Source organism: Amphiura filiformis, chromosome 19, assembly GCF_039555335.1.
Source record: "Amphiura filiformis chromosome 19, Afil_fr2py, whole genome shotgun sequence".
Lineage (NCBI taxonomy): Eukaryota > Metazoa > Echinodermata > Ophiuroidea > Amphilepidida > Amphiuridae > Amphiura > Amphiura filiformis.
The window spans coordinates 54,830,845-54,853,159 of record NC_092646.1 but is presented as its reverse complement, the minus strand read 5'-3'; the positions used below and the strand labels follow the sequence as shown (position 1 = coordinate 54,853,159).

General features: G+C 36.3%; 1 protein-coding gene across 1 annotated transcript in view; it reads right to left on the bottom strand.

The window, feature by feature from the left end:
• Window positions 1–22,315, bottom strand: part of LOC140140655 (phospholipid phosphatase-related protein type 1-like) — a gene marked incomplete at its 3' end in the record, with an annotated part of 34,921 nt that overhangs the window by 5,604 nt on the left and 7,002 nt on the right. The window contains exons 2-5 of the mRNA XM_072162412.1: window positions 21,193–21,555; window positions 16,743–16,872; window positions 12,569–12,749; window positions 9,454–9,511 (exon numbers count right to left, since the gene is read on the bottom strand). Coding sequence (XP_072018513.1) covers window positions 9,454–9,511; window positions 12,569–12,749; window positions 16,743–16,872; window positions 21,193–21,435 — 612 coding nt within the window. The remainder of the gene's footprint in view (window positions 1–9,453; window positions 9,512–12,568; window positions 12,750–16,742; window positions 16,873–21,192; window positions 21,556–22,315) is intronic.

Sequence of the window (22,315 nt, the reverse complement as noted above, 5' to 3'; positions counted from 1 at the left end):
GCGGTATGCATGTAGATGATCAGAACACAAACAGTGGAGAAAATGCAACGCAAGATGAATACAAAACAAATGCAAAACAAACCACAACAGTGAATGCAACAGGTAACAGCAAAACATCCATAGCTACAATCAAAATAGCAAATATAACCACCAAAGTATGTGTGGACACAGGCAGTCCGCAAAATTTGATCGGAACAAGCTGTTTTAAACAAATCCAAGATGCTAGACCCAAAAGTCAGAAAATACACCTTGTCAAGCCCGACATCACCCTCAGACCATATTTTACAAAGCAGCCATTGCCGATAATAGGCAAATTCATAGCAGTAATAGAAACTGATACAAAACTCACTGTGGCAGATGTGTATGTGGTGAAGGGTGAGGCTGACAACTTGTTGTCACGCCAAGCAACATCGGAAGACCTTGATTTGGTCAAAATGAACATAACAGAACAACAAGTCAACAAATTATCAACTGATCAGAACAGCATACTGGAGAAATATCCCAATGTGTTTAACGGTATTGGTAAATTGAAAGATACACAGGTAGCCCTACACATAGACAAATCTGTCCCACCTGTTGCACAGAGATACAGAAAGACACCATTTCAGCTAAGGCAAAAGATAGAGGCAAAACTCAAAGAACTAGAAGAAAACGACATCATCGAACCAGCCACAGGCCCCACCCCATGGGTATCCCCATTGGTTGTGGTACCAAAACCACATGACCCACATGATATTCGCATGTGTTGACATGCGTTGTGCAAACAAAGCCATTATGCGTGAACGCCATGACACACCAACTATAGATGAAATAACTGCTGAGCTTGGTGGTGCAAGAATCTTCTCCAAACTTGATTTAAAGTCAGGTTACCACCAGCTAGAGCTCGAACAAGAGAGCCGGTACATTACAACATTTGCAACGCACATGTGGGCCTGAAACGATACAAACGCTTAAACTTTGGCATTAGCAGTGCCGCTGAAGTGTTCCAAAACACAATAAGACAGGCATTAGAAGGCATACCTGGAGTCCTTAATGTATCCGATGATATTCTTGTGTATGGACACACACAGTTGGAGCATGACACAAGGCTGACATCCCTACTACAGAGAGTGAATGATACAGGGCTCACACTTAACAGAGACAAATGTGAATTCAACAAAACTAAGCTTGAATTCTTCTTGGGTCTCGCGTCTTCAGTGCAGACGGAGTCTCTCCTGATCCAAAGAAAGTTGAGGCTATCCAGAATGCACCACGCCCACAAAGCGCAGCTGAAATAAGCAGCCTCCTTGGCATGGTAACATATTCCTCCAGGTTCATCCCCAACCTTGCCACAATCACACAACCACTTAGAGAACTCATACATAAGGGGAAAACATTGAATGGACCGACCGTCAGAACACGCCTTTCTCAGCTCAGAGACTCCCTGTCCAGTGACAGGGTCATGGCATTTTATGATCCTCGGCAGTCTGTAGAGCTATGGGTTGATGCTAGTCCAGTTGGGCTCGGTGCCATTTTGACACAAGTCAATCAATTTGGTATCTGACGTAATGTATGCTATGCAAGCAGATCCCTTCTAGATACTGAACAAAGGTACAGTCAGATAGAGAGGGAAGCACTGGCTATATCGTGGGCGGTTGAACGCTTCCGTCTATATGTCCTGGGCAAACAATTCACTGTTTACACTGACCACAGACCACTATTGCCCATCTTCAATAAACCTACATCAAAAGCTTCCAGCAGAATACAAAGCTGGCAACTCAAACTTCAAGGTTTTGACTTGGAGGTACAGTACAAACCTGGGAAGAGTAACCCAGCTGACTTTATGTCACGTCATCCAACACAACAACCATCACAAAGAGACAATTATGCAGATGAATTTGTCAGTTTCATCGCCACCAATGCAACACCCAAAGCAATGACCCATGACCTCATTAAGCAAGAAACATCAACAGATGAGGCACTTCAGGATGTGATACAGTGCTATAAGAGTAACCAATGGCACAAGATCAAAGATAAACACACATCACTGTGGTCAGTCAGACATGAAATCACTGTGACACCTGATAACATTGTCTTGAAAGACAATTGCATTATCATTCCCACAAGCCTGCAAAGTCAGGTTATAGATCTAGCCCACAGGGGACATCAAGGAGTCACAAAGACGAAAGCACTGTTGCGCAGCAAAACATGGTTTCCACAGATAAACCAGAAAACAGAAGCAGCAGTAAAGAAATGCATACCATGCCAAGCCTCAACAACAGCACATAACAGAGAACCTCTGCAAATGACTGAACTCCCTGATTATCCTTGGCAGAGAGTGAGTGTAGACTTCTGCGGTCCCCTTACCATAGGACAATATATTCTTGTGGTAATGGATGATTATTCCAGATCCCCAGCAATTGAAATATTGACATCAACCTCTGCAAAAGCACCATTCCCTTCTGGACAAGATATTCTCAGAACATGGAATACCAGAAGTGGTGAAGACAGATAATGGGTCCCCATTTCAATCAGAAGAGTTTGCAAAATTTGCAAACTACCTCAACTTCTACCATCACAGAATCACTCCCAGATGGCCCGAGGCAAATGGTGAAGTTGAGCGCTTTATGCGAACAATTAAAAAAGCAGTCAGAACTGCACAAGCCGAAAGCAAGCCATGGCGTCAAGAACTGTGGACATTCTTACGCAGTTACAGAGCAACTCCTCACTCCTCCACAACAGTTGCACCAGCAGAAGCACTATATGCACGCAGCCTCCGTACCACATTGCCCCAAATGCCCCAAAAACCAGTCAACAGAAAACAACTTGAAGAGAAAATCAAAACCAGTGACATGTATACAAAGTCACACCAAAAGGCATATGCCGACGCCAGACGTCATGCAAAATACAGTGACATCATAGTAGGGGACACAGTTCTCGTCAAGAACGGAGACAGCACAGGCAAATTAGTGACGCCATACTGTGTGCTACCATACACTGTCATAAAAAAGAAAGGCTCACAGGTCACTGTACAAAGAGATAATCACATAATGACAAGAAATGTGTCCCAACTCAAGAAATTACAAAAAGAGGAAAGAGATGCATACGGGAGAGAGGAAGAACAATACATGAGTGGAGACGATGAAACAAAAGAGGATGAAACAAATGATGAAAATGCACATGTACAAAACGACATGCCTGCACATGCGCAAGGTAACTTCCGCCCAAGACGCAACAGAAATCCACCAGTGCATTTGAATGATTATATTACATAACTGGTGTACATGTAGTTAACACTACAAACCTTGCATAAAAACATGACATTGCATGAACATGAACAGACATTATGTTGTGCAAGTATTTGAAGGCAACAAAGTTTGTGTTGAAAGTTACTACAGATGTATCTTGTAATTACATCGCTTTTTGAACAAAGTTTGAAATTAGCCTAGATGCTGCTATATTAAGCAACTTGTTACACTTACAGACTTAAAGTTATGCATGTTGATCATGCTAGTTATTGTTGTTACAACAAGCCATAAACGTTCAAGTTATACTCCATAAAAGTCATGTGACTTACTTGCAGAACAAAAACACCCGGACTCATACAAATTCATACCAGAGCACAATTTGTTACATTCATTGTAATATCAATTTTATTCTGCATGATGCAAACTCTTGAACAATCAAAGGAGGAAGGGATGTAATATCCTTAATCCTAAATCTAGTACACTGCTATTTGTGTGGCAACATTACAATAACAGCTGATAATGCAACACACCGCAACACCACCACTTACCTACCGGAGCACACACGATGCATACTGACCGTGAATAAACTGAATAGCTTGTTGTTATATAATATCATTTGTCCATCTGTATCATTAGATTATCTCTAGAATTTTATACCCGGTATAGCATACTATGTCCCCATTCACAAAGGACATACCACGGACTATATTACAGGTGTTTTCAAACAAAGAACAACTCAACAATTGGAAGGTCTCAAAACCAACAACTTGTAACTTTACGAACAGGTCACATATATGTGCTGTTTTTATCAGTGTCAAAAATGTAGATATTTTTTAAGTAGGGTGTCAATTTAAAGCTATAGCATTAGGGGCTGTGCAATAATTATAGAATTTTCAAGTTTCTTATTAATTATAGTATCTGGTCATTTCCAAGAAATTAGCTGTTTTTGTCAAAATAAAAATGTATTATAATATGAAATCAACATATGGACATTCTAAAAATTTCAGTCAATTACCCCACAAAATGTACTTATCTATGTCACTCTGAGTCTGATATTAGCAATTATAGGTGGGACAGTACCAGAAATCATTAAGGCAAACGTCAACACACCCAACACATTTAGTGTCATAATACCTCTACATTATAATGTAATGGGTGTGCACCGTAAGATATTCTACATCTCATTGCCAATATACAATTTACTTATAACATGTCCATATTACATAGAAAATGGGTGGAGTAGTATCCGAATCAACACAACGTAAGCTGATTTACAATTAACACTCTCAGTCAGAGTCAGATTTTATTATTACTTTACATATGTATGTACTGTGATATTCATGGGCATTCAGAAATTTTCACAATTTCAACGTGCATAATTCTAGAATCAATGTCAATTAGTACTATAATCTCTATGTTTGTAATATGTTTTAAAAGTGAAATTATTATACCATACTTGATAACCTTAGGATGAACAAATTTTAACATTTCCTCAGAGTGGCCAGTGCACATAAGCCTGAGTGTTAGGTAACACATAATTAATCCAATACCTATAGATTTAAATCTCAAGTCCCCCTTTTCCAGCGAGCCTCTCACAGTGACTTAGAGCATCGTGGTAGTGATATGAAGGTTGCGGTTCACATCCAACCAGATCAATGCACTTTTCTCTTTTCATGTATTTTTATTAGGTGTTGCTATTTTCATATTCCTATATAAAATGCTAATTAGCCAAATTAATTGAAAATAAACCCTCATAGAAATAACAGCATAAAACAAGTACAAAATGATGAAGCAGATGTGCATTTTACATGCAGTTTCTTTTGTTTTACATAATGCAAGTAAAACTGCAACCTTGCATTGGAGGTCTTCATAGTGAGTAGGTAGGTACATGTGTGGCAGGTTTGGGGTGAATTTAAACCTTTTTGGTATAACTTTGGGTTGCAATTTTTCAGAAAACTGGTTTATAGATGGGGTGTTTTAAAAGCTTTTAAAATTTCCCCCAAAATCTGGAATGAGTGCAGATTTTCAGCAAAACTTTCCAGAATTAGGGAAATTTCAAATAAATTTGTATAGAAATAAGTGGAACTTTGTCAAATTTGGTATATTTTGGGATATGGTTTCAAAATCAAAGCTGGCCATCCCTAACGAAACCAAAATTGAGATTGAAACCAACATTAATGCATTGCAGCATGACCAACGTGTACAAAAACAAACATGTAATTAAAAAAATAGATATTTAGGTAAAACAGAATATGCATAGTGGTTAAAAGCAAACTAATAAATTTGAATTTATATAATAGTAATATTTGTAAAGATATATTGGCAATCACATGTGATGCGATCAAGCAAAATTGGTCGGAACTCAGAAATATTAAATTGTCAGTTTCTTATAGGATTGTAAAAAGCATATTTTACAAAGCTGCATTTTGCAGAAAACCCCATTGACATATTAAACAACCAGTTCCAAAGATGTGAGCAAAACAACAGGAAACAAAATGAAATATATCCTTTGTTAAGCTATATCTCAAAATCAATATATCCGAGTTCCGACTGATTTTGCTTGATCGCATCACATATATAGTTTTTCAGGCAATTATATTCTGTTTTAAATAGTTGGATGTAGGGTAACTGTGTATATCAAAATGGATGGAAATGGGTCAAAACACATCAAGATTATAATCAGACATCCTTTTTTCTGTTTCTAACGTTAACCAGCGAGTCAGCCCAAAATCCAAATTATACTCATTCTTGACATATATTGATTCATTATGACACATTTTGAGGTGTTCTGAGCCATTTTGACCCATTTCCACCCATTCTGATCCATTTTACTATATTAATTCCTTTATCCTGTTAGTAATATCATGAATTAGCATTGCAATCTAACAATAAGCAGCTTTAAATCTCCTCTACTATGGCCCCATGACAGCAAGTTAAAAGCTTAAGCTCCAAAGGTGAGCTTATTTCAGGCTGTGTGAAATCAAATGAAGAGTCTATGAAAAATGCAAATTATCCAAGGGCACCCTGCCTATTTGTGTTAATATTTTATGTAATTTATGTAACTATGGTTGCTATTTTTAATTCTTGGACAAAAGTGTATGTATCAAGTGTCGTGTCAAATTTGTGTCCATACTTCGCAGATGCTTCGACTTTGAAATTATTAGTAATCCTACCTATAGGCAGCATATGAATTAGTCATGTTCAGCTGGCGCACTAATCTTCCAAGGTTTTGAAATGCAGAATTCAAATTCTCTGTCACCCTGAGTAATGTATCCGCACAGATGTTTTGCCAACAGAGACCATGTGCTTGGGATGTAGAAATATGAATTGACCAATCTGTATATATGCACGATCATACAGTGAAGTGAACCTCTGAATCAACCCTATGCGTCCACACATCCCAATACCTTGGAGGTTTGAGGTGGGTCAAACCTCTAAGTTTCCCTTGGAGTGTCAAACCTCTAAGTACGTCCACACGGGCAAAACCCCTGACTGACCCTTCAAGGGTTCTAATCCTCTGAGTTCCATTGGAGTGTCAAACCCGTAAGTGAGTCCACACAGGCAAAACACCTGACTGTACCATCAAGGGTTCTCTGAGTTCTCTTGAAGTGTTAAACCTCTAAGTGAGTCCACACGGGCGAAACCGCTGCTTGAAAAAAAAAGATATCTGGGCCAGAGCCAAAATTCCCGTTTGTGGCGGGACGGAATTTTGATAGGCCTTTTAAATTGTAGCTCTGTGACTGTTTATTTTATGGATTCTAAAATATAAACAAGTAAGTTACAGACTACATTCACACACAAGGAAAATTCATTGATGTGGCGGGACGGAATGATAAACTTCATGTATTTGTGAACACAGTACATTTGTTGAATTTTTATCAAAAGTACTGGGATAAAACATTTGTTTCTAACATTGGTATTAACTTCAACTATCCTTCTTTTGTTATGGAAGGAATTATAAAATTTACCCCCCTCTATATAGTACGTTCATTAATTTGTTTAAATCATGTCAATGTGGCGGGACGGAATGTGGCGGGACGAAATTTTGTCCACCATGTCAAAATCAAGAAAAAAAGCAATTGGCTCCCTTTAAAACTGACAAAATTGTCTTTTCTTTCACTTCCAATGAAAAATTATTGCAAAATATTGACTGAGAAAGAAATTTTTCATCCCTTCCTGAACTTTAAAAAAATCATCTCAAAATGTGGCGGGCCGTGTTTTACACCATATAGACTCTGAAAATAGCATTATTGCTGGCATCCTACCACAAAAGGCCTCAAATAGAAGAAGTTAAAATGGCTCTGAGTCTAGCAAAGTTGATGAATTCAATTTTTGTGTACTCAGGAATGTTTATTACCATAATAGTTGATATTTTGGAGAGTTTTGACTAAAAAAATTTTTTTCATCCCTTCCAAAACGTAAAAAAATCACCTCAAAATGTGGCGGGATGGAATTTTACACATATTTCAATTTATTTCTTTATTTTTGCAAACTCCACTGAAATTTTTTTAGTGCTGAAATTGTAGATACAGAAGACCTTCATAATACCATAAACAAAAAAATCCTATATTTTTTAAATATGTAGTAACATCAAATTTAACAATTCCATTCCGCCACACCGAGAGGGCGCTACATGTGTATTTTATTGCTTGCATTCCGAAATTGACGGGCAAATTTTTCTTTTTTTTAGCCGATTCATAATCTTTGGTAAGTAGTCTATTAAACCAGAGGAGAAATTCACTCCTGTGACAATTTCTAATTGTTAGGTTGAGCGATGAGCATTTTTGGCTCTGGCCCATCTAATCATCTGTATGCATGTCTACCTCCTGTGTGAATGCAGCTTATGTATAGTTATATTAACTAGCCATTAATTGTTAGTTACATGTACATGCAAGGGATATTTCATTATTTAATCAAATTTCACAAACCATTTCCTTATTATCTCTGTCCTTGATTAATGACGGTTGACTCCCTGTAATTATAATACAGTAAATATGAATACTACACAAATGACTTCAATTCCGACTCACAAAAACAAATTGCAATTTCCGTTTGAATTGTCGTATGAACTACGTCACACAACATATTTATATTCCAAAACAGAAAATTATTTTAAAAAAATGAGTGAGTTTGTACAATTTTATTAAAAAAGAGAAAACAATCCAGATTTTCACACTTTCAAAATATACAAAGCTGTTGTTTCTGATGGCTGCAATCACTGCACTAAACCGGTGTTGCCAAACCATTCAGTACCAAGGCAAATTGGTTATCAGGCCAACAACTCTCAAGTAGCCTAATGTTAAATAGTTTTTGCCAATGACTACTCGCGATCGAGGGGAGATGAGCAGCTTCAAGTCGCGATCGAATGGGGTATGAGCGGCAAAGCTACAAGTGGTGAAGCCGCGACTTCGAGCCACGAAGCGCAGCTCAGTAGTTCCTCTCCCTATGGGTAATACATGTAGAAGTACATGTACACGGTCTGTAGCACAGACCAAATGTTTAACAACTCCAAAAAAGCAGTTTTACTCAAATTTAGAACATAAATCACCCAATTGGATGAAAGAGTCCATTCAAATTGCTTTATCAACTTGGGCAATTTTGTGGTGTGAATGTGGAACAGCACTGTGTGTACCTTCATTCAAGTAGGCATAATGTAAATGCATGCACACTTCATTTCTTCTAATCGTCATCGAATGATGGCATTCTCTCGTGTGAATGGAGTCAAAGTTGTTTTATTTTTTCAAAAGGTTATCCTTAGCAAGGTCCCAATCAATTTCACTTTCAATTCAGCTTTCTGAAAATTCAGGAAACACTTTAAGCTTGGGAGAAAACAATAGGTTATCCTTAACAGGGTTCCGATCAATTTCACTTTCAATTCAGCTTTCTACAAATTCAGGAAACACTTTGAGCTACGGAGAAAACACTTGCAACCAACTCCATTCATCAATTGATTAACTCTCTTCACGCGGGTGTCGACTGCAGACGACAAGTTTAAAAAAAAATTCAAAAATTCAAAAATTTCAGAAACGTAAATTTTCAGGACCATATTTGGAATCAGCATGAAAAATGCATTAAAATGAGTACAAACAAGCCTAGTATTGATTCAGTAGTTCTTAAGATAGCTCTTGATATTTTGAGAAAATATTTCAAAACTTGAACTTTTTCCATTGAAGCGCATAGCTAGCATGCAGAGCATTAAAGACTTTCAATGTTAGTTTATACTTACCCCACTGTATACAGCTGAATAGGCACTTAATGAAGCATACAGTGATGGAAAAGATTGTCTGTGAGTAAGAGAAAAATGAAAGGCAACAAGGATAGTTAGGAATACCATATTTGGGTGATTAAAGCCATATATTGGAAAATTTCCATTTAGATTTTTTTTTCAAAAAATGTTAATTTAGCCTATCAGATATATGTATGTCCTCTTTTAATTTTGGCCCAAACAACATACAAGGCATTGTTAAGAAAATTGCTATCTAATACCAGCGCATATGTTGCCAATGCAAGCCACTCCTTTGAACGTGACTCGGGTTGGTTCTTTTGATATGTTATGACTGTCCCGAACACCACCATGTATATACATACTGTACACTTTCAACTAATACTTCTATCGTAATAATTAAACATTATAAGATCTTGACAAAACTACAGCACCTAAAATCCTGATTTTTGCAGGATATGTTAGTTTACTAAAGTACATTACAATTGTGTGAAAAACAGAATTTTGAAAAATATTGAGGGCATCCTCCTCAGCAAATGTTATAGTGATTTAGTGTGCTTTCTATACAATGTACTTTCATTGTGTGTTTTTTTTTTATTTGATCATATCAATCATTTTTATTGCAATCGTAAAAAACATACACTGAACAAAAATTAAGCAAAACATTATTATGTAAAAGTCAACACATAATCCAGACTAGAGAACCAGAGGATATTAAAATAACATAAACCTTATATTTATTATGAAATTACTTGCTGAATACTTGTGATAAACATATAAAAATCTGCATAATTTTGAGTTCAAGTGAATTAATGCGTTCATCATGATCAAAAATTTGTTTTTTATTTGTCAAATATTGACTATGGCATAGTCTTGTTTTGGCCCTTATTTCCACAATTTGGCCAACTACATTGTATACTGCGCCAATAAATTATCCTTACACTTGGAAAGATAATCACAATTTTAAAACTGAACAATATTGGGGTAAATTTGTTTTTTTGGGTGGGTGCGGCGTGCCGCACCCACCCTGTATTCTCTGACTATTGACCTACTTTTTCACATGCCGCAGTGTTGAGAAAATATTTGTGCAGTTATATCCCAAACACCCACAGAGGTGATAGTTTACTGGCGAGTTTTGTAATTATTACTTGATTTTGATATGTAAGTAATACGATAAAGTCGTCATAGGCAGTAATGTGTTTGTATTAAAAGAAATAACGAAAATAATTATTTAAGTAATAGAAATACTATTTGGAAATTGCAGCAAGATTTGCAGATGTTTTTATTTGAACAGTACCAGTTCACCAGTTTTGCTAGTTTTCCTAATTTTTGGGCTAAATTAATAGCATCGTGAAGGTCATATATATCATTTTATACTGACAGCTTCAGCATGTAGGCCTATACTCTGGTTGCTCTACCAAAAAGGAATTACTATCAAACCCACAAATTTATCCAATTACCCCTGCTGATGCCCAATTATAGAGCTATCAAAATGGTGTAAAAATATCCCATAATACCATTATTACATAACAATTTTCTATCTTTTGGCTTGTCTACTGTGGTTTATCATTGGGGTGCCCTAGTCTAGCCTGGAGTGAATTTGGCTGAAGGGATAATTACATTTGTACTAGTAATTGGTCCTGGATAAACATCCCTTTTTCATAGAGCAAGAGGACTATACTTAAATACAGCTTGTATGTGCATTGTGTTCAGTGTGTACATAGGCTATTTACTTTTCAAATCTTGTGACAAATAGTGCTTGTATAAGGTATTATAGACAAATTATTGCATGTGCACCAGTAGAAATATGAATGAATATTTTATTCCCTGGATTATGTTTGTTGGGACAAAATAATGATATAGTTTGACGCTTTGAAATACAGTTATGTTAATCATAATAAAGTTACAAAGTTAAAAAATAATATCGAAATATTGTAAAATCAAACATTTCCACTCATAAGTTGCAATACAACATATTGAGGAAATTGATATGACAGATTTTTAAACTTTGATATGGAAAGATACCCCAGCCCTGTTGTCTCACCAGAGAAGATGAGCAGAAGTCTTTCTATCTGATGATAAAAAACCCTCTAGGTATGATTACAAAAATGTTTTAAATAACTATTATCTACAAAAGTTTTATAACCATGTTTTATATAAAATGTTAACATAAAACGTCTTGTGTTATGATGTGAAGGGTTAATATAAAAACAGGGAAAATCTGTTCCAACTGACCAGCAGAGAACAAAGGATAAGCAATAGATCAAATTAAAATCAGGGAAAATATGACACAACCTCCAATGGGGGAATAACAAACGTATAAAGTTAAAAACTCTTTTAACTTTGTTTTATACGTTTTGTGTTATTCCCCTATTGGAAATCGATGTTGTGTCATATTTCCCTGTTTTTAATTGTGAACTTGACTTACTCATTCTTTCATTTCTCTTGACAATTTTTCATTTGCCCACCCTATTCCTTTTAAAGGAATTTTTTTATTAATAGATGCACTATCTAATCCTGCACATTATGACACCATGAAGAAAAATATTTCAAAATAAAATAGAATTATTGTTTCTTAAGCGTGATCAATATCCTAGCAATGTCGCACCCTCCACAACCCCATCGACGGCCCTGTGCCCAATGAATACGGGTTGGAATTTTCGATATTTGACACTTACGTTAGAGGGGAGGGGGTTAGCCTTCTAACGAAAGGACTTTCATTATAGGGCTTCATCGAACTGTTGGGGTGTTCCCTAAAGGATTAGGATTTAGCTATGTTTTCATATGACAAAACAGAATGTTTTTTTAATCCAAATAAATTAGAACTCAAAATTCATAATGTTATTGCTGTTAAAGGTTGTGTAAACTATGCATACTGAAGGTATGTACCACTAAAACAAATATACCTTTCAGATCACATGCAAGTTATTCACATAATATACACCATTACTCTCTATGTAAATTCTTTTGTGAATTATGAGTTGCCTACAGTGATTGTGTTGTTCACGTTCTAGTGAATAAAGGGGCATTATTGAAGGGCAAAAATTCATGAAATTGTTAAAAATAGGGGTGTGATTTTATCCTGAAATCGCCCTGGGAGAATAACCCTTCAACTTACCGGGCTTCATCATCATTAGACCCCTCACATTCCGGGAGTTCAAGAACAACCTGTGACCCTGTACATGAGGTTCCGGGTACTGCTGCACATTCAGCAAAGAAATAAGGAGATGGCTGTGATGTGATTAACTGAGTTGTACGGCTCAGGACCCATGTGGAGAAACATCCAAATAAGAATAAACCTGGAAAAACAAATCAATAAAACAATTAAGAATGCCGGTACCACCACATTCAACATAATGAGTGCCCCATAGCCCCTGGGAGAGGGGCAGTAGCATATCCAGGATTTTAGTGTGAAGGGGAAAAGCCAAATTTTCTTTCCCATTTGTCAATTTTTGTCCCATTTTTAGTCATTTTATGGACACTTTTTTGCTCTGGGGGGGGGGGGGGGTGCAATTCCCCCCTGGCTATGCCTCTGGAGAGGGGTACTCAATCACTATTAAGGCCAAGTAAAACACAATATTAGTTTCAAGCGTCCTCGCCAAGCATCATTTTTGCTGCCGCATCAAAAAAAATGTTTTTTTGTTTACAAAAAACAATAAAAAGACAAGATTTTTGCTGTCAGTACCTTTTCTAGTCTCGTTTTTGCAGCTACATGTAGTTTGTTTATATTAAACATGTAAAAACATATGGCGGACACATGGAAGTCTTGCCAAAAAGACACTATACTATTTTGCAGCAAACCTTTGACAAGCGCGACTACCGTGATGTTGCAAATTTGGAGCTAACAACACGTACGAGCACAGTTCATTCATAAATTTCCACTTGGCATCGCAACAGCAGATCGCCTCAGCAGCCAATCAGAGACAAGTGCATCCAATGCAGTAAATAAGCGATGTATGCTTTAAATATGCGCTCGTCAAAGGTTTCCTGCAATTGATTATAGATCTATCGTTTTTGAGGAAAAAACTGTTGTTTTGGAAAAGGCAAAACAAAAAGTGCCCTAATCTTCCTTTTTGAAAAAAGTCAGGATAAGAAACTAATATTTTTTTACTTAGCCAAATGGAATTGTGTACATATTGACCCCACTTGTCGGTTCCCTCTCACCCAATGTCCAATGACCCCGTTTTTGTTTTGCTGTCATTAGTCCCTGTGACCAGCTTTTTATACAAACAGTTCTGAACATATGTTAGATAAACTCTGCATGGCCAAAATCAATAAGTTACGGTACCCATTTTTTCTCTCTAAAATAACCAGAAGTTTGTTATTTTTCCCTAATTTACACTATATTAATTTTATTGTGATAACCAATCCTGTTGGGGTAGACAGGGAAGTAGGTTTTGTTTCGATAGGGATAATTATCATTACCAACTGAAATTTGTAACTAAAATCATAATAAGAAAATCCAGGAAATGAAAGTATTTAAAAACTATGCTGGGAATGACCTATTTAATATAGGGCAGTAAGGGCACCATATAATAATTTGAATTTTTAAGTCATTTATGTAAAAGCTTTATTTGCTCAAGGCTACACAAATACATATAGCACAACATACAATTTAGTAAACCTTTCATGCATGGTAGAATTAGCATACTCAAATATATCCACCTTACTATGACTCAAGTTTCTTTTGTTACTAAACCTTCATCAAACAATGTAGAAAATGTGCCCTGCAGAGAGTCTAAATGAAATATAGAAATAGTACTGGTAGTCCATGAATTTTTTCTTTCTTTGTAGAAAGAAAGAAAGAAAGAAAGAAAGAAAGAAAGAAAGAAAGAAAGAAAGAAAAAGAAAGAAAGAAAGAAAGAAAGAAAGAAAGAAAGAAAGAAAGAAAGAAAGAAAGAAAGAAAGAAAGAAAGAAAGAAAGAAAGAAAGAAAGAAAGAAAGAAAGAAAGAAAGAAAGAAAGAAAGAAAGAAAGAAAGAAAGAAAGAAAGAAAGAAAGAAAAAGAAAGAAAGAAAAGAATTACAGTAAGTTCAAAGAACGTGCAACCTTGCAGCCATTCAATCACATCTCAAGGTTGTTAAAAACTTATTTTCTTTTCAAATCATACTGGATCAATACAGACACATTAATTCCATTGTATACATTCGATAACTCAAATAATGTGAATGTGAAACAAGAATGCTATATTTAATTGATGCATTCATCATTTGGGTTTTTTTCATCTCATCTCATCTGTATAGTCAGCAAGACATCATTTCTCGATGCATCACCCTAACTGTGTATAAACCTCTGAATGATGCTTATATGCATTATATTTTAATTTTTTACTTTTGGTTTGGTAGTGGTCTTTAACTGCTGACTTAAAACTCTCAAGACTATTACAATTTAATGCCGATGGCGAGGGGGACTCAGTACAAATGACCATACGGGACGTACGCAAACATGGGTAGCATTTTCAGCCTTCTGGTATATCAATGGCCCCTTTTTCAAAGCCTATTTTGGTATATGAATGGGTCCTTTTTTCAAAATTTTCTCAATTTTTTCGGAAAACAGCCCAATTTTTCCTTAATCTAGCCAAAATTTTCCCAAAATTTTGGGAAAATTTGTAAAAACTAAGACAATTTTGGGTAAATTCGGCCGACATTTTTGACTTTTGGTATATCAATGGGTCCAAATTTCTTGAAAAATTGGTATATTTATGGGTCTACTTCCAAAATCTCAGCGGCACGTCCCTACCAAAACCAAACTTGAGTACCCCCCCGGGCCGATGGAGGGAGCTCATTCCATTCTTTTACAGTCGTTGGGAAGAAGGAGTCTCTCCAAGCCGCCACCTTCCATCTCATAGTCTGGTATTTTTGGTTATGTCCTCTCGTCTGTCTGTTTGTCTTCACAACGTAGTTTTGTAGGTCAATGTCAACCAACCCGTTGACCATTTTATAAAACATAGTAAATCTGGCAATCTTCCTTCTGGTCTACAGAGGCTGCCAGTTGAGGTCTGCCATTAACTGGGTGACAGTTTCGGGCATACGGCTGTACTCTTTCATGCAGAAACGAGCCGCTTGGGTCTGCACTTTTTTTTTTTCATATTTAATGTTAATCACCTCCTTGCTGACATACATGTAGTCATGTACCCAAATATTTTATTTCCTTGTACTTCATTTGAAATGAATAGTGATATACGTGCTCAAAAACAATTCAAATGCATAATATGCAAGTTAGCTCTTGGCATTCACAAGAGGCCTACTCAACTACCATTTTGTTAGAGTGTTCAGCAACTGTCATTTTGTTAAGGTGTTTGGTGGCCATTTTTGAAATGGTTTTAATGGATGAATGTATTATTAAGCTAACTATCTGTAACTGGGGCTTGCCACAAACGAATTTGGAAAAAAAAAATAGAGCTTTAGAGAAATTATGAGGAAAAATATCTTGACAGCTTTCAGTGATTTTTTTGTGTCATTTAATTAAGGGATCTAAAATGAGCGTTTATTGCTTTTCGACAGTATTTTTTGTGGGACATGAGAGCACCTCAGACCTATCGAATTGCATTCTGAATCTGAAGCATGTCTTTCTGATATCAAATAATTTTCATTTTTGAAAATCATAATATAATACAAATTTTATGACAAATTATAAAATATTGATATTTTTCAAATTTTGATATATAACAGTCCTCGAAGTAAATTATATAAATCTAATGATATATTCTTAAAGTGTATGTAGCAGGGAGGAAAAGCCGACGGTCAATTGAAAATTTTACCTTTCATATTGAAGATATGGATTTTTTTCCCAAAAATACCTAATTTTTTTGGTGTTTTGGGAAAAAAATCCATATCTTCTATCTGAAAAGGTCAAAATTTTCAATTGATCGTCGGCTTTTCATCCCACCTACATACACTTTAAGTATAAATCATCAGATTTATAAAGTTTACTTCAAGTACTGTTAAATATCAAAAATATCAATTTTAATGATTTGCCATAAAATGTGCATTAAATTGCAATTTCAAAAATCAAAATTATTTGATATCAGAATGACATTCTTCGTATTCAGAATGCAATTCGATATGTCTGATGTGCTCTGATGTCCCAAAATAAATACTGTCCAAACGTTCATACCCCAGCCCTTAACCTCTTCCAGAGAAAATCCAAACCGACAGTCCCTACTGGTGGAGGGGGAAAGTCCATCCCCCCATAAAACAGCCAAGTTTTCTTCTTTCTTCACCTATGAGTTTGACATGACATGACATGTACTTGTATACAAAGGGTTTTTTTCCTTTCTTTTTTTTAACTTACCTACAAATCGTACTGTTCTCCTAATAATGGGATGCATTCTTACACCCAGAGTAATTACAGTCTTATCAGCACCTGGGCTTCTGTATCCCTGAAGACTGTACACACTTAAAGCTGCCTCACCAAAAAGCACCTGAAAATACCAACAAAAGATTATTCTCCACCATCAAATCTATCAGTTTCATTACACCCAACGTCAAAACAAAATGTATATTATTTGTTTTTTATAAAAAGTGACAATATTATTCACAAGGTGTCAAAAAACACTGTTTTTGTTTAGTTTTTGCAAACACCTCTGGAAGGTTCTGCGATCATTAGAGGGGGCTTACCAGCGTTTTTTAGACATTATTCTATACACTAAATGAGTACCTACGGTAAGTAGATACAGGGCCCAAAAATAGGTATTTACACCTATATTTTGATAAAAAATAAAAAGCCCCTACTCCTGCTTTCTTTTTGTTAACCCGGATGAGAAACATGTTTTTATTTTTACCTGGCCTGACATTTTGCCCATGGAAATAAGAGAATTTCTCTTATTTCCATGGATTGCCCAAAAGTAATCACTTTAAAATACAAGTAGGTCCATAAACAAACTGTGTTCATTCAATAACAATGGTTTCTTGCTCTGTACAAGCACTCTAAATCGAGATGGTTTGGTCAAAATGAGATACAATAGGTTTACCACTTCCTGCAATTTACTTGCATGATCATTCAACATGGTAAAATACAAAACTGTATGTTTTTATATGAAAATCACATGTCCGAATAATATAGAGTAATAGAGCTTTGTATAAAAAGGTCCGGATAAGGGCGTTTGGACTGTATGTTAGAATCAACTGCTAGTTTATCTTTTCTATTGTGCAATGGCCTTAAGCTTGCAGTACAGTACACAAGCAAGTTTATATTATTCCACTTTGTAAATTAATGGGTTGCCATTACATGCAAAGATTCGATTTGCCTAGATAGCAAAAATAAGATCCATTTAAATCCATTTATTTTCTTAGAACTTGGGCACTTCAATTTAATGAATAGACTGGCACAAATAACCCTTAAAAATATCACACAGTTGCTTAGATACATTGTATATTGGTTGTTTGGAATGGAACTTGTCGTATTGTATGACTTTGCTTTGGCAAACAGCAAGAGATTTAAGTAGGAAACCTGACATGACAGATTCAAGACCAGTGCCAAAATTTTTTTGCAGGGGGCATGTGAGGGATGTAAAATTTAGGAAGGGGCGGCAAACTGACACAAAAAGTGGAAATTTACATTAGTTTGGGTTTTTACCGGGGGGCAACTGGGGTGGGGCAAGAACAATTTGTGGCAGGTTTGTTAGTGTGTAAATATTTCTCATTTAAAACAATGTGACAGGTTGTTTAGACATTGATTAGGCCAAGTAAAAATAAAACATGTTTCACGTCCGGGTTTTCGAAAAAAAAGGAGGAGGAGGGGCTTTTTATTTTCTATTTTTTATCATAAAATTGGTGTAAATACCCATAATTAGAGCTGTTTTAGTGTATACAAAACGGCCTGGAAAAAGAAGGAGGCCCTTTTTTATTTGTTGTTCTGAGAGTTACACCCCCTCCAATGATCACAAAGCCTTCCTAAAATGTTTCTTGTATCTTAACAAGGCTATAGAAAGCATTCCAACTTCCTAGACATATTTTTTGAAAAGTTATAACTGAATTTCAAAAAATAAAATATATTTGAGGAAACCTCAAAAAGGAAGCGGAGGGGACGTGAAATATGTTTATTTTTTTATTTTGCCTTACATACTTTGTCCTCATTCATTTGATCCCCTACCAAAACACAATCAGTACATAGTCCGGTATCTACAAGGTTTTAATGTGCATCCCCGGGACCCCCCCCAGGACTCTACCAAACCAACTTTTTTAGTTTCCTTTTATGGTATATATATATAAATCATCTTTATTCAACATAAAGAAAAACACATATAAAGCCCAGATCTACTGCAACCCATTCCGGTTGCAGGCAAGGCAGGACAAAAATACAAACAAAAATGGAAATACTCATGGCGGGAAGAAAAAGTTAAATAATTTCATTAACATTCCAAGATGTTTCATATCTGGCGATGAAAATGGAATAAGATGACATTAGCGCCGATTTAATCAACTGGGTCTTGAGATCAGAATACTTTGTGGGAAGATTGAGATCTTTTGACAGACGAGTCAGACTATTCTTGTTGTCGGCGTCAATGAAGCCTCTTGAGCCTACTTCAACAGCAACAAGTGAGCAACAGTACCCGGCGTTAGTGATGTCGGCAACCAGGGAAGAATAGCGTTCAAGTTTGGTGTAATGAGCTTTACTGATGTTTGGTTCAAATGGTACCGACAACTCAAAGAGAATGACTCGCTTGTCAGAAGGCCAGTATAACACAATGTCCGATTTTTGAGACGTGGAAATGATATTGGGTGGTATGGTCCCCCCTCCTATGGTATAATTTTCCAGATCGGCATAGATTTTAATATGAGAATTACGAAATGCCTCCGACTGTTGAAATGTGGAAAGAAAAATACGGATGAGGTTGTTGTGTCTCCATAGATACCTGTCCAGCATATTTTGGCTATAACACATTCAAGATGTTAACAAAAAATATTTCCCGGCACTCCGGCCATATTCAAGGTTAAAGGTCAACACAGTGGTCAAATTTCAAAGTTGCTCAAATCTGGTTAACAAGCACACCAAATTATTCCTCTCATTGCAAGGATTCAGAAAAAGTACATACATAGTTTGACCTACCTGCGACGTTCTTGGTCTCAAATTGCTCGTCATGCAAAAGCAAGTCAAAAAAGGAATCGGTTGCACTGTGTCTAAAATGCTTTGTTATTGACAAAATTGGCCATTAAAGGTCAATCCTCATTACAGCATATTGACCACAACCTATATTGTGATGTTTCCTAGGTAACGAAACATCCTACATGGTTACAACTACATGTATTCCTTATTTGACTTATTTTTACATAACAAGTAATTTGAGACCAATTTTGTTCAAATCGGAGCATTTTTAATTTTTGGCCCCTGTGTGGCCAAAAAAACTGACCACCGCCCCAAATTTGACCTTTTTGCTTATAACTCAAGAATGGTATGTCGCAGGTACTGTAGGTCAAACTATACTTTTTCTGAATCCTTGCAATGAGAGGAATAATTTGGTGTGCTTGTTAACTAGATTTTAGCAACTTTGAAATTTGACCACTGTGTTGACCTTTAACCTTGAATATGGCCGGAGTGCCGGGGAATATTTTTTGTTAACATCTTGAATGTGTTATAGGACCATAAAAGGAAACTAAAAAAGTTGGTTTGGTAGAGTTCTGGGGGATGCACATTAAAACCTTGCAGATACCGGACTAACAATCTTGTGGACAATTCTTGGAACGTTGATGGGCATATTTTTCAAATATGTATAGAGTTATCTGTTTTAAGCTGCATATCCTATCAGCGACTGCTACCGTAAAATGGGGTAACTTTGTGCCACTTTTCATAGTTTTTAAACCACTGCTTCCAAACAAAACCAATTATATTTCTAATTAACTCTGAAGTTTTTATAACATTAGGGTTCCCTTCTACACCTTTAAGTTGAAAAAGATTTTTCAATAATTTTGTAAGGGTGGCCTAGGGGTTAAAAATAGCCTGCCCAAAGTTACCCCACATTTGGGGCAACTTTGGTCAGAGCATTACATTCCATGAAGAAAAAAAAATCAAAAAAATTGGTCTTCGCTGCAAATGAGAAAGTTGTTGTTTTTTGTGACATTTGACCCCTTGCAAAATTAATCAAGCACACATCCTTGCTCACAAATATCGATTTTTATTTTTTCTGAAAAAAAAAAAAAATGCTCATTTTTGGTCAAAAATCAAAATTTTTTTTAGTAAATTTCAAAGAAATTGGACATGAGCGACTATTATTTCTTCCAAATATATTTCTTAACAAATTGACACCAAATATGACTAAAAACAATATTGCTGTACGGAAATACATGTATGACCATTTCATAAAATATATTTGACCGACCAAAGTTACCCCGCTGACCGAAGTTACCCCATTTTACGGTACATGTATACCTTGTTTAGGATGTACCTGCATACATGTGCAACCATGACTGTTTCAAAATAGCCCGCCAAAGTCATGCAAGTAACTCTGAGGTCATTGAATTGGTTTGAATGAAGAATACTACGGGAACCAGTGCCTTTTGTTAGAAGTCACACATGAGTAACGTGGATAACCTCTATTGCAAGGAGAAATAAACAGGATGTACAACAGTGATTCCCTTCCCCTTTAATCAATGTTAGAACACTTGGGAAGCTGCTGAGGACATTGGCATAATTTCTCAACATTGTACGGAGGAGAGGGCTGGGCGGCAGTATTCCGTTTTTCACACAAAAAAATGTTCCAAACTTTAAATTTCCAAGATTGTAGGTAGAAATAAATGCAACTTACCACAACTGGAGGCAATACAAAAGACAACACATAAACCACTATCTCCGGTACTCTACCATCAAGATTAGGGAAGCTGTAGTATGGTACATCTTGACAAGCGATGTACGGCAAATGTTGACGAAAACTATCCGTAAATACAAGGAAATACCATAAGACGATGAGGCCGACGAGTAGAAGACAATCAATAAGGAAGAAACAAGGCACTAACAGATTGTTGGTAACCACAACGTTGAAGCGCTTCATCTTGGATTGGTTTGGTTTCAGATATTTGTTGAAATAGTTACATTTAAATATATGACAGGCTCTGCAGTAGGAGGGATGGTATTACCTGCAAAAGCTGACTCTCATGAAGTTCCCATTTGCCTGGAATACATAAAATGTGTAACAACAAAAGAGGTTTACTGGATTTGCAAATTAACATTTTATGGGTTCGGTAAAAATGTAGACAATTAGTTTTAATTTTGTCTTACTTGTAAATAGTATCTAAAATATACGAGTGGATATTCATACGTAGTGGTAGATAAAATGATTAAAGAGTTTAACTTCAACACTACACTATTTTTCGCTCACCTGGAACGTTTTCACTAGACAGTAGATGGTGATGCTGTGATGATATCTTGTCTACAATCGTAACATCCTATGAAGTCATCCTGTCAATCATATGACGTCATCAGTGAGAGATATCCCGATTGTAGACAAGATATCATCACAGCATCACCATCTGCTGAAGACGCTAGTCGAACTACATGTAGTGAGCGAAAAATAGTGTAGTGTTGAAGTTAAACTCTCATAATCATAGTATCTAAAATGTCTTGTCATAATATATTACTGGTGTGGTAGAGAGAGGAGGAAATGAGCTGGACTGCTGAAGTAAGGAGAGATGAAGAGAAGCTAGGTGAGACTGGGGGGCAAGAGGATTAGAGGAGATGATGGGAGAGGAGAGATGTATCACTGGAGTGGAGGAGACATAAGGAAAGGAGCTGGAGAGGAGAGATGAATACAAGAAGAGAGGAGAGATGAAGAGAAGCTAGGTGAGACTGAGCGGCAAGAGGAGATGATGGGAGAGGAGAGATGTATCACTGGAGTGGAGGAGACATGAGGAGAGGAGCTGGAGAGGAGAGAT